Source organism: Chiloscyllium punctatum, chromosome 14, assembly GCF_047496795.1.
Source record: "Chiloscyllium punctatum isolate Juve2018m chromosome 14, sChiPun1.3, whole genome shotgun sequence".
In the NCBI taxonomy this organism is placed as follows: Eukaryota; Metazoa; Chordata; class Chondrichthyes; order Orectolobiformes; family Hemiscylliidae; genus Chiloscyllium; species Chiloscyllium punctatum.
In genome coordinates this window covers 14985440-14998205 of record NC_092752.1, presented here as the reverse complement: position 1 = coordinate 14998205, position 12766 = coordinate 14985440, and the positions used below count along the sequence as shown (strand labels likewise).

Here is a 12766-nt window from a genome sequence, read left to right as displayed (position 1 = left end):
AGATCTAAAGAGAGAACTAAGAAGAGTCAGGAGGGGACAGGAGAAGTCGTTGGCGGATAGGATCAAGGAAAATCTTAAGGCTTTCCATGGGAATATCCGGAATAAAAGATTAAGAAATTAAAGAAAAGAGTAAGATTAGGCCCAATCATTGATAGTAGTGGGAAGTTGACCATGGAGTCTGGGGAGATAGGGGAAGTGTTAAATGAATACTTTTCATCAGTACTCACACTAGAAAAATGCGGTTGAGGAGAATATTAAGATACAGGCTACTAGACTAGATGGGATTGAGGTTCACGAGGTGGAGGTGTGAGCAATTCTGGAAAGTGTAAAGATAGATAAGTCCCCTGGGCTGGATGGGATTCATCCTATAATTCTCTGGGAAGCTAGGGATGAGATGACTGAGTCTTTGGCTTTGTTCTTTATGTCGTCATTGTTGATAGGAATAGTGCCAGAAGACTGGAGGATAACAAATGTTGTTCCCTTATTTGAGAAGGGGAGTAGAGACAACCCTGGTAATTATAGACCAGTGAGCCTTATGTTGGTTGTGGGTAAAGTGTTGGAAAGGGTAATATGAGATAGAATTTATAATCATCTAGAGATGAATAAGTTGATTAGGGATAGCCAACATGGTTTTGTGAAGGGTAGGTCATGCCTCACAAGCCTTATTGACTTCTTTGAGAAGGTGACCAAACAAGTGGATGAGGGTAAACCCGTTGGTGTGGTGTATATAGATTTCAGTAAAGCATTTGATAAGGTTCCCCTCTGTAGGCTATTGCAGAAAATACAGAGGCATGAAACTGAAGGTGATTAAGTATTTTGGATCAGAAATTGGCTAACTGAAAGAAGACAAAGGTTGAAGGAAAATACTCATTCTGGAGTTCAGTTACTAGTGTACCACTGCTGTTTGTCATTCTAATAAATTACCTGAATGAGGGCATAGGAGGATGGGTAGTAAATTTGCATACAACAAGGTTGGTAGAGTTGTGGATAGTGATGAAGGATGTTATAGGTTACAGAAAGACATAGATAAGCTGCAGAGCTGGGCTGAGAGGTGGCAAATGGAGTTTAATGCAGAAAAGTGTGAGGCGATTTACTTTGGAAGGAGTAGCAGGAATGCAGAGTACTGGACTAATGATAAGATTCTTGGTAGTGTAGATGAGCAGAGAGATCTCGGTGTCCATGTTCATAGGTCCCTGAAAGTTGCCACCCAGGTTGATAGGGTTGTTAAGAAGGCATAAGGTGTGTTAGCTTTTATTGGTATAAGGACTGAGTTTCAGAACCATGAGGTCATGCTGCAGCTGTACAAAACTCTGGTGTGGCCGCACTTGGAGTATTGCATACAGTTCTAGTCACTGCATTATAGAAAGGATGTGGAAGCATTAGAAAGGGTTCAGAGGAGATTTACTAGGATGTTGCCTGGTATGGCAGGAAGGTCTTATGAGGAAAGGCTGAGGGACTTGAGGCTGCTTTCGTCTGAGAGAAGAAGGTTGAGAGGTAACTTAATTGAGACATTTAAGATAATCAGAGGGTTAGATAGGGAGACCCTTTTTCCTCAACTTTAAGTGCATTTAAATGGTCATTGGATAGGCATATGGACGACAATGGATTAGTGTAGGTTAGATGGGCTTCGGATTAGGTCGGCACAACATCAAGGGCCAAAGGGCCTGTATTGCATTGTAATATTCAATGTTCTATAAATTCCACCATCTGCCACGGTGAGATATGAACCCATACCCCCAGAGCATTAGGCTGGGCCTCTGGATCATTAGCCTAGTAACAATACCACTATGCCATCATTGCCCTCAAAGTCACAATGCACAATAAGGCCCTATTTTTAATCAACCTATTCAGGCATGTTATGTCTAGGGCGAGTAGGACTTGAACTTGGATCTTCTGGACCACAGATAGCGACACTAACACACCACCAGAAAAGCCCTAGCTTTACCAACAGATCCTTGTAAGTGAAGTTTCTCAACCTCGGCACTAAACTCCTTAGATTAATTTAGCTGCAGAACTTGTTAAGATGAGAAATGTCTCACAGCTATCCCTCCCACGTTACTCCTGCAAAGATGATATCAGCATTCGCTGTTTGAGCAAACACATTCCAAAATCAATAACAAGCCAAAGTTTTTTAAAAAATGCATGTTAATATTAATGACTTTTTATAAGGCAGTGATTTTTCCTGTAATTCAATGTAAGAGAACAGAATAGTGATGGGTACTGCCAGTCCTTCACTGCAAATCAATAGCTGTTTAACTCCATCATGCACCATTCTCAAATAGAAAAGATAATGGAACTGTAACACTATTATTACATAAAGTTCTCTCTTATGAGCACATATTAGGCCTTCATGAGTTTAAGCCATTAACTTAATCTTGAAGGTCAGATAACAAACAGTGAAACTTTATTCCCTTTTTGAAATAACTTCTCAACTGTCTTCTATTTGGTTTCTTCTTGACCTACCTGTCTCTGTCCATTTTTGCTCATTCATCTGATTCTATCCAGAATATTTCACTGCAGTCCCAGTCTGAGTCCATCCAAAATGCAACTGTCCATACCCTATTACCCATCACCCTCTATTAAATGATCTGAGCTCTCAGTCTACCATGGCTTCAATTTTCAAATTTTCATATTTAATCCTTATCTGGTCTCATCCCTTCCAAGTTCTATACTTGCCATATAACTGTTCCATTTTCCCATTGTTGCTTTCTGTCTCTCCCACTCTTTTCCCCAACATAGGCAGCTGTGTCTTCTACCATCCCAACCGTAGATTGTGGGATTCCCTCCCCAACTGTCTCTGTCCCTACATAAAAGCTTTTTCAAAGTCTCTCCCTCTCTCTGACTAAGGTTTTAATCTCCCCATGCATTGTGAGATATGAAAGAATGGAGGGCTTTGTAAATAAGAGGTTAAATCAGTTTGACAGGGCACAGAGAATTATTGGAGGTTGCTGGCATCGTTTATTGACATTGTCTATATTCACCCTCATCTAGATGTTGGTCTCCCCACAACCCAGCCACAATTCTGCCACCTGCCACTCATTATCACCCCTGCTCTTCCCAGCCAGAAAAGGCCAAGTGGTGAAGGAGGACGAGCCAAAGGAAAAGTAACGAGGCAGATTGGGATGGTGTTTGGAGATGAGGAGGGAAACTTAGTGAGAATCTGACAGAACCAGACTGACCATTTGTATTATTGCCCACCCAATTTTGAAATCAAATCCAATAGATGTCATATTGATGCCAAATCTTCAGTTCTTTTGACATGCTAGGGGTGACACAGTGGCTCAGTAGCCTTCTCGAAGGGCATTGTGGGTTTATCTACAGCACATGGACTGCAACGGTTCCAGAAGGCAGCTCACCACCATCTTCTTAAGGGCAGCTGGGATGGGCAATAAATGCTGGCCCAGCCTGTGATGTCTACATCCCACAAGAAGATAGATAAAAGAGGTCTGGAAAATATCCCGGCTCCTAAACTCTACTGAACAGGGGCACTTGGAGATGAAGCAGATGACATTATGTTTCAGAGCTCTCACTCATTAAAAGGGTATATTACAGATATTCTTAAGAAGGTATCAATCAAAATAACAGTAGATGCATTCAGCTCTAACTGTGGGAATGAAACATATAAACGCATGCAAGGCCATAAGCTCCTGATAGCTGGAAGTGAGTAAAGAGACATTTAGAAGCATCAAACAGACTGATCCTCTCTTAAACAGCAACTATCATCCAGGTTGTGGAAGCAGAGTTGAGTGACACAATTTTTCCAACAACGTCAGACAAGTGAGACATTTTATTTGTTCTCCAGACGTGAACAACACCAGCAGGGGCCACATTTATTACTCATCCCCAGCTATCAAGAGTGGGATGTAGAGGTGGACTGGATTCACCCATCATTCAGGATGTGATTAGAAAAGTGGACAGTTTGATTTTCATTTCAAGCCTTTAATGTGTTAGATCACAAGTTACCAGAGCTATTTTGTCTGGTAAGGCAACTTGGAATATGAATCATGACCTGATTACCGATCCAGGATGCTAAGCGCTTTACCCAGGAGAGGGACAGTACCGCAGGGTGCACTGATAATCAAATAAAGGAAGACCAGTTTAACAATAAATAGGATGAAGACACTGTCACTTTGACCAAAGGATGCATCTTATGAAATCTCCTGCCAGTCAACAGTAATCGCAAAAAGATACCACATTCGGAACTGGACATACCTTTTCTTTCTCTTTATCCGGATTTCTTTGGATTTTTTATTACTGATCAGTTCTTTGCCATCTTTATACCATTTGAAGGTTGGTTGTGGATAACCTGAAATGGCTTCACATCTCAACACGAGCTTCTTCCCCTCATTCACCACCACATCACTCTTCAGTGGTTTTATCTTTGGAGCTGAAGCTTTGAGATAAAAAGAGAAAAAAAAAGGGCTACTGGTTAAACTGCTGTCTCCCAAGAGTAAAATAAGATGATTATCATAAGAACTTTTTAAAGGATTCAGTCCCTCAAGCCTGTTCACTAGACTAAACTAGCTGCAATAACACAAAGCTCTCTTGTCTGAAAGTCTGATGCTATTACCCATAGGGCTGGGTTTTCACCTGTACATGTAAGCATTGCAAATTGTCCGTTTAGCACAGAAATTTCATCTCCATTGACTTTAAAAGTCAGCATTTGCCTTTGGAGTTGTAGCTGGTGCATGAAGTGGCTGTTATGAACCAGTTGCCTATTTTAAATCATCATAGAATCCCTACAGTGTGCAAACAGGCCATTTGGCCCAACAAGTCCACACTGAACCCCTGAGGCGTATCCCACCCAGACCCATTCCCCTACCCTATTATTCCAGATTTCTCCTGACTAATGCACCAAATCTATGCATCTCTGAACACGATGGGCAATTTAGCATAGCCAATTCACCTAACCTGCACATCTTTGGATTGTGGGAGGAAACCGGAGGAAACCCCCATGCAGACATGGGGAGAATGTGCAAATCCCACACAGACAGTTACCCTAGGCTGGAATTGAACCTGGGTCCCTAGCACTATGAAGCAGCAGTGCTAACCACTGAGCCACCGTGCCATCCCTAAACCAGATCTGATTTTCTCTATTGACTTCATTGAACAGAGTTATGGAGCAGGAAGCCAGGCTCCCCTTATCCACAACTACCCAAATGAAGTCAAAATTGACAAAAGATATTATACATTAAACAATATCAAGAGATAAGACTAGAAGCTGTTGTCTTAAGGTATTTAAACACCCAAGGGAGTTTCCAGGAACCACAGTGAATGTTGCAACTACGGCTTATCTTTAAGACCACATTGAACAAGCCAACATTGCCCATTGCATTAATCCCCATTAACAATTGGACTTTCAAAGAAGAAATCATTAATTTAATAAAACTGAGCAAAGGAAGAGCACTTTTGGAAATATAAAGATGAATGATAATAAAAGAATGTTATAGTGATTATGATAAGTGTAAAACCATGATAGATGTATCCACTTGTAGCAGAGCTCAAAACTAGGGGCCATAAAATGTAAGATAGTGACTAATCAATCCAATTATGAATTCAGGGCAAGCTTCTGTTTAAGAGAGTACTTAGAACATGTAATTTGCAACCACAAGGTGTATTTGTGGTGAATAGTACAGATGTAATTAAGGAGAAGCTCAATAAACATACAAGGGAGAAAGGAATAGGAAGATATGTTCATAAGAAGACATGAAAACAGCTGGGAGGAGATCTGTCAGGAACATTATCCCCACACAACAGTTGGGCCGAATGGCCTGTTTCTGTGCTGTATGTTCTCCACAATTCTACTTCAGGCTGCAGCTCTTTTTGAATTACATGTACACTTATCAGTTGAATTCAGACAGACAGAGAGAACATATTTTGCATGCTGCATACAAAGTGATCCATAAGCACTTATTGTTGGGAGCAAACTGACTGAAACATTTAAGTTCTTATGAAGTCAATATTTAGAGCCTTTCAATAGCCAAAGCACAACTTTCATTAATTGCTTTAATTACAAAGACACCTGGAAGCCAATTATATGCATCGTCCTCATTATAGTCGTCACTGGTCCATCTGCCGTGAGCTCCCGCAACATCTGCACAATAATAACCCCCACACTCCTAATTAACAAACAGTTCAAATACACAGCACTGAAGTGTTATGCTCATTTAAATTCAATTATCTTGAAAATGTTCAAATAAAAGCTTTTCTTTTTAGAATAAAAACAAATATCTTGGAAAGCATTCAAAATGGCTGAGGCCCAACAGCACCATTTCAGTAATGAGGGCGAATTAGCAATGAGGACCTGAAATTACGCAGTGGGATATCAATGCATAAACTCCCAACCTGGTTCAACTGCAGTTTCTGTCTCTGTCAAAGGCTTCTATACAATGTTTGATGTTCTCATTGTTGTTTTCAAGGTTCTACACAGCCTCACCCCACCCCATCTCCGAAATCTTTCCTCACTCTGCAATGCTCCCAGATCTCCATGTTGCTCCCATTCTGCCCCCTTGCACAACACAAACCTGCCACTTTAGTGGCAATTCCTTTAGCTGCATAAAACCCAAGTTAGGACATTCCCTAACCTTTCCTTCCCTTTCTCTCTCTATTTTCAAGGCCCTCCTTTTGGACCAAGCTTTTGGTCACCTATCCGAATATTACCTTATTTGATTTGGTGTCAAATTTTATTCAATAATGTCCAAGTGAAGAACCTTAAAAGGTAGTTAGTCCCTCTTAGAAAACTATACAAAAGCAAGTTGCTGTTGTTAGATTCAAGTTTTCTGGGTTGAAATCAATAGGCAAGAATGCTAGGGAAGTGATGACCTCATGGTATTGTCACTGGGCTATTAATCCCGAGACTGAGGCATTGTCCTGAGGACCTGGGTTTGAGACCTGCCATGGTAGATGGTGGAATTTAAATTCAATTTTAAAAAAACTGGAATTAAAAGCCTAATGATGATCAGGAATCAATGATCAATTATCAGAAAAAACCATCTGGTTCAGGGAGGGAAACTGCCATCCTTACTGGTTTGTCCGACATTTGATTCCAGACCCACAGCAATGTGGTTGACTCTTAACTTCCCTCTGGGCAATTAGGAATGGGCAATAAATTCTAGCCTAACCAGGGATGCCCTCATCCCATGAATGAATTGTATCACTGATCTAAGGATTTTGCTTGCCATTCTGTGAGTTATTTTCTCTACATATTTTAAGTTGTTTTTCAGAGAGAAGATCTGGGGGTGGCACCTTTCACTCCTTCCCCAGGCATCATTGTAGAAATAGGAACTCCTTTCTCATGTAGGGAAGCACCCCACAGATGTGTGATCCTGAGCCTCCATTTTGCTTTTGTTCCTGTCTGGGAGTGTTTGATCTTCACACAACGCTGTACTACATCAGGGACCTGAATCCAAACTTACTGTACAGTGGAGCAGAGAGGCGGTGGTGTAATCTTAAAGATACTATCGTTCAGATATGGGATCAATTTTGGAATGATCCCATGTGATTTTTAAAGTGTTTCAATTAGTAAAACACCATTTTCTCACTCCCCTGCACGAATGAGTAAAAACAGCAATGTACGTTGCATCGAAATGTCATTGTTTTCGTCATTTCGGAAGGTGATAGCTGGAGCTCATTGATGGATCTCTTGTCTACGATTCTGAAGCTTGCTGATTCCACTCCCCCTGCTTTAAGATTTGATTCTCATCTGATGCAGTGGTGCAGTGCTGTCAGGCAAAATGCATTTCAGACGAAACCTTAAGTCAAAGCCTTTGTCAGCCTGCAGACGATCCCACAATCCTGTTTAACTATGAATAATGTAGCCTTTCTGGGCAAATGTTTAACCGTTAGCTAACTTAGTTAATGCAGATTAGCCAGCCACTATCACATGGAGGAATAGCTGTATGGAAAAACATGAACACCTTAACAGAAAGGCAGAGAGTCTCTAATTAATTCGGTGAAAATAATTCGAGCAGAGACTTACTGCTTTGGCTCTTGCTGTGTAAAACTGAGATGGCACATCTGTCAAAAACAAAGATGAGGATTTGTTTGTTACCGTGTGGAGAACTTTATAGGGAAAAGATTGGAAATCCTCACGGCTAGGTCTGTAGTGGTTTAAGGTGACCCCCAAAGCTCACCTCCTTCAGAGCAATTTGGGAAGGACAACCAATGCTGGCCCAGTGACCCTCACGGTCCTATGAGTGAATAAAAGGTTATCGACACGATCACTGGTGTGCAGTTACACATAGGAGGTGGAATTCACCTTTGACAGTTTGGTTGACAGGAGTGGTTGAAGACTTTTGAGTCTCCACTTGATGGAGTTTAGAAGGATGAAGGGGGAATCTGTTTGAAATTTACAGCACAGTGACAGGTACTGGATGAAGTAGACGTGGAGAAGGTGTTTTGACTAGGATCTGAGGGCACGGCCTTAGGGTGACGGTTTGACCCTTTAGATCTGAGAGGAGGGGGAATTTCTTTGACCGGAAGGTAGCGAATCTGTGGGACTCATTGCCACAGAAGACTGTGGAGGTCAAGTCATTGAGTGTATTCAAGACAGAAATAGATAGATTCTGGATTAGCAAGGGGATCAAATATTATAGGGAGAAGGCAGGAGAGCGGGATTGAGAAACCCTGCGATTGAATAGTGGAGTAGACTCGATGGGTTGAATGGTCTATAACTTATGGTCTTGAGGGAGGGTGAAGTGGGAGGGGAATACACATCAGGGTTGTGATCAGCTGCCTGTGTATATTACCCATGCAGGGTCCATCCCACTAAAGTCAAATCAATGTGATTTACATTCATGCATTGCATAGAGTTTTGGTGCTTTATGAAAGGTAGAATATACTTAAAGGGATGCAGCTGAAAAATGCGTTGCTGGAAAAGCGCAGCAGGTCAGGCAGCATCCAAGGAACAGGAGAATCGACGTTTTGGGCATAAGCCCTTCTTCAGGAATGAGGAGGGTGTGCCAAGCAGGCTAAGATAAAAGGTAGGGATGAGGGACTTGGGGGAGGGGCGTTGGGAATGCGATAGGTGGAAGGAGGTTAAGATGAGGGGGTTGGGGGAGGAACGTTTCAGAGAACACCTCTGGGACGTTTCAGAGAACACCTCTGGGACACCCGCACCAACCAACCCAACCGCCCCGTGGCTGAACACTTTAACTCCCCCTCCCACTCCACCAAGGACATGCAGGTCCTTGGCCTCCTCCATCGCTAGACCATAGCAACACGACGCCTGAGGAAGAGCGTCTCATCTTCCGCTTAGGAACCCTCCAACCACAAGGGATGAATGCAGATTTCTCCAGCTTCCTCATTTCCCCTCCCCCCACCTTTTCTCAGTCCCAACCCTCAGACTCAGCACCGCCTTCTTGACCTGCAATCTTCTTCCCGACCTCTCCGCCCCCACCCCCTCTCCAGCCTATCACCCTCACCTTAACCTCCTTCCACCTATCGCATTCCCAACGCCCCTCCCCCAAGTCCCTCCTCACTACCTATTATCTTAGCCTGCTTGGCACACCCTCCTCATTCCTGAAGAAGGGCTTATGCCCGAAACGTTGATTCTCCTGCTCCTTTGATGCTGCCTGACCTGCTGTGCTTTTCCAGCAACACATTTTTCACCTCCTTAAAGGGATGCAATCACGGTTCAGAAGATTACTTCCAGAGATGTCCTATAAAGACAGATTAAGGAGATAGGCTGTCTTCATTGGAATGCAAAAGAATGAGAAGTAATCTCATAGAAACAAATAGAATTTTTCAAGGATATATGCTAAGCGACAGTTTCCTTTGGGTAGAGTGCTTGGATTAAGGGACAATTAGAATTAGGGACATCCAGGAAAAATGTCATTCCAAAAATGTAAACATATTGTTAACTCCACAGAATGCTAGTATCCACTGAAACCTTGCCCCTTACAATCTCACCAAAGCTCACCCCAGTCAATAATCAAGACTATGGTTTCGGAATAATTTAGCATTTAAGACTGGGATATGGAGAAATCTCTTCATTTGGCGGGTTATAAAGTTTTTTGAATTCCCTGTCTCAGACAATTCAGTCACTGAAGATAGTCAAGACTGATGACATTACTCACTGTCTGTAAAGCTCATAGAGACAACAACCCTCATAACATTGAAGAAGTATTTAGATGTGCATTTGCAATGCCAATGCATCCAAAGCATTGGGTGAAGTGCTAGAAAATGGAATCAGAGTAGTTAGGTTGCTGTTTTTGTCTAGTGCAGAATTGAAGGGCCCTTTTCTATGCTGTGGACCTCCATGAACCAATTACTAATATACTTTTGGGTAATACAGGCATCAATTAATTAGGGAATAGAGCAGGAAACTGCATTTGAAAGAAAGGTCACCTATGCTCTTATTGAATGGTCAAAGAGCCACAGCGCTGTATGAAATAGTCCTGTAGCTATTTCTTATGGCCTTAAACAGAGTCCTCAACAAGCTGCCTTCATAGAACTGAGGGAAGTTAAGATGGTCAGTAAACTAGTGCGTTTATGAAGGCAGACTGTGTGGCCATGAATCTCCACATGAATTAGATGTGCAAAATTAAGTGAGCGTGGAAACCATGTTGGAGTCAGAGTTGTATTTGCATGCAAACCTTAATACACATAATAGCCCAGGGAAATTAGGAAAAAAAATTGCCTGAGCAAAGGGTCACTTCTGAAATTGCAATAGCTTGGGCTGAGTGGCAAATCATTAGCATTCACTTCTTTTTTGTCAGAATTTCAAATGAGAATTAAATTATAATTAAAGTGATTGTACCAGAGATAATTGAGCAAATTTCCACTCTAGCCTTTGTGTAAACAAACAGTTTGCTCTCAGTGTAAACAAGAGGAAGGGCCCCATAGACAGACAAATAAATGGAAGGAAAGACATTGGTAGGATATGATTCCTGGCATCTCAAGGTTGGTCCACTGCACAAGAGTTCAACTGTACTCCAGAAAGAGAACTAATCACCGCAATAAATTTGCTGTGGTCAATCTCAATTGAAGAAGTGCTCAAGAAAGCTGAGTCACAGTTCTTCAAGTGTTGTTATTCTTGTTTTATTATTCCCACAGTTATGGGCTTGAGTCCCAGAAAACTAACCAAGGATAAAACAAGGTCAAGAAATGTCTTAAGGCTTGCTTCTTAAGAACACTGTTTATTGTATTGCAATTCTTAATACTGTAATATGTGGCAATGGCAGTTATACCATACTCTGATCTTACTGTTACTGTACTGATACTATTAGCTATTCTGTCTAATGTTAATCATTTTACTCCACACTCCACTTGAAGTTTCAGCAGTTGACTCACTAACAAAGCTGAGAATGAACTAACTCCTCTCACATGCTGCTTTTTAATATCAGGTGAGGAGCAGCTCCCTGCCATCATCACAATGTTGCTCTGGGCTCCTTAAGTTCTGACACAACAGTCATGGTCCAATTGATAACACTCTTGCCCTCTTCGAAGGTCACAACATCAGGACTTGATGAGCACATAATCCAGTTTCACTATGTTGGGACAGAGAGAGAGAGAAAGAGAGAGAGAGGTTGCGGGGGGGGGATGGTGGGGGAAGAGAGAGAGACTAATGGAGAGTGCTGCATGGTCAGAGGTGTCATCTTGATGATGCAGCATTAAAGCCCACATAACCTGTTTAAAAATCCTACTGGACTATGTAAACAGAACTATGAATATTTTCCTCTTGCCCTGGCCAACTGTTATCCTTCAACCCACCCCAGCAAAAACAGATCCATTGATCATTGAGTTCACTGTTTTCATGTGAGACTATGCTGTGTGCAAAGTGACTGCCTCATTTACACAGAAACACTAAAAAGTAATTAATTGGCTGGTAAATACCCTGCGAATTTGATAAGTGCTACATGAGTACAAGTGATTTATTTGTAAAGATAATGGAAATACATATAGAACACCCTACAGAACTGTAGTTGAAAATTTGGGAAATTGGCAAATATCCTAGTTCAGATGTTATACTCATCACTGTTGGTTTATCCCATTTTGTAACTCACTGCATGCAGTCTAACACTTAATTTACTGTACCAACAGGAGTGTTACATACAAGATAACATACTGTGGTTTTCACTGTGCTCGAATGATGTGTCCCTAGGCAGAGTATTAGGCTCTAACAGTTTTGAAACATTTTCCTCCCTCGTACAGACATCTCCCCTTTTGATAGTTGTAAAAAAACTTGTCAAGTTATCAATAAAATTCCTTTGCAAAAAACATATAACAGATACAGTCAGTCATTCACAAACTGATCACTTAGAAGAAACTTCAAGGTTAATTGGTCTTGTAAGACACTTAGTCATAGTCAGAATTGTACTTCATGGAAACAGACCCTTCTATGCCGATCAGATATTCTAAATAAATCGAATCCCTTTGCTAGTATTTGACCTATATCCCTTCTAAATCCTTCCTATTCATATACCCATCCAGATGCCTTTTAAATGTTGTAATTGTACCATTCTCCACCTCTTCCTCTGGCAGCTTGTTCCATACATGCACCGCACTCTGCGTGAAAACGTTGCTCCTTAGGTCTCTTTTAAATGTTTCTTGAAGAGGAATGCATAAAACAGTATTAATCTCAACATCAATGGCAGTGTTTTGTCAATTGTTTATTGCCAAGTACCTGTCCACACAGCTTGAGTATTAGCACAGGGGCTGAGAGGGCCAAAAAGACTTGAAATGTTTTTCTCTGTTTATTTTTCCAGGAGACGATCAGAGCATCATAAATGTCTACAATGTTCTCTCAGGACCAGCAGTAACCACA

At 41.6% G+C, this 12766-nt stretch overlaps 1 protein-coding gene across 3 annotated transcripts in view; it reads right to left on the bottom strand.

The window, feature by feature from the left end:
• nrg1 (neuregulin 1) overlaps window positions 1-12766 on the bottom strand; it is an 828914-nt gene that overhangs the window by 164733 nt on the left and 651415 nt on the right. For all 3 annotated transcript variants that reach the window (XM_072583931.1, XM_072583930.1, XM_072583929.1), the window contains one exon: window positions 4213-4393. In XM_072583931.1, the coding sequence (XP_072440032.1) occupies window positions 4213-4393 (181 nt within the window). The remainder of the gene's footprint in view (window positions 1-4212; window positions 4394-12766) is intronic.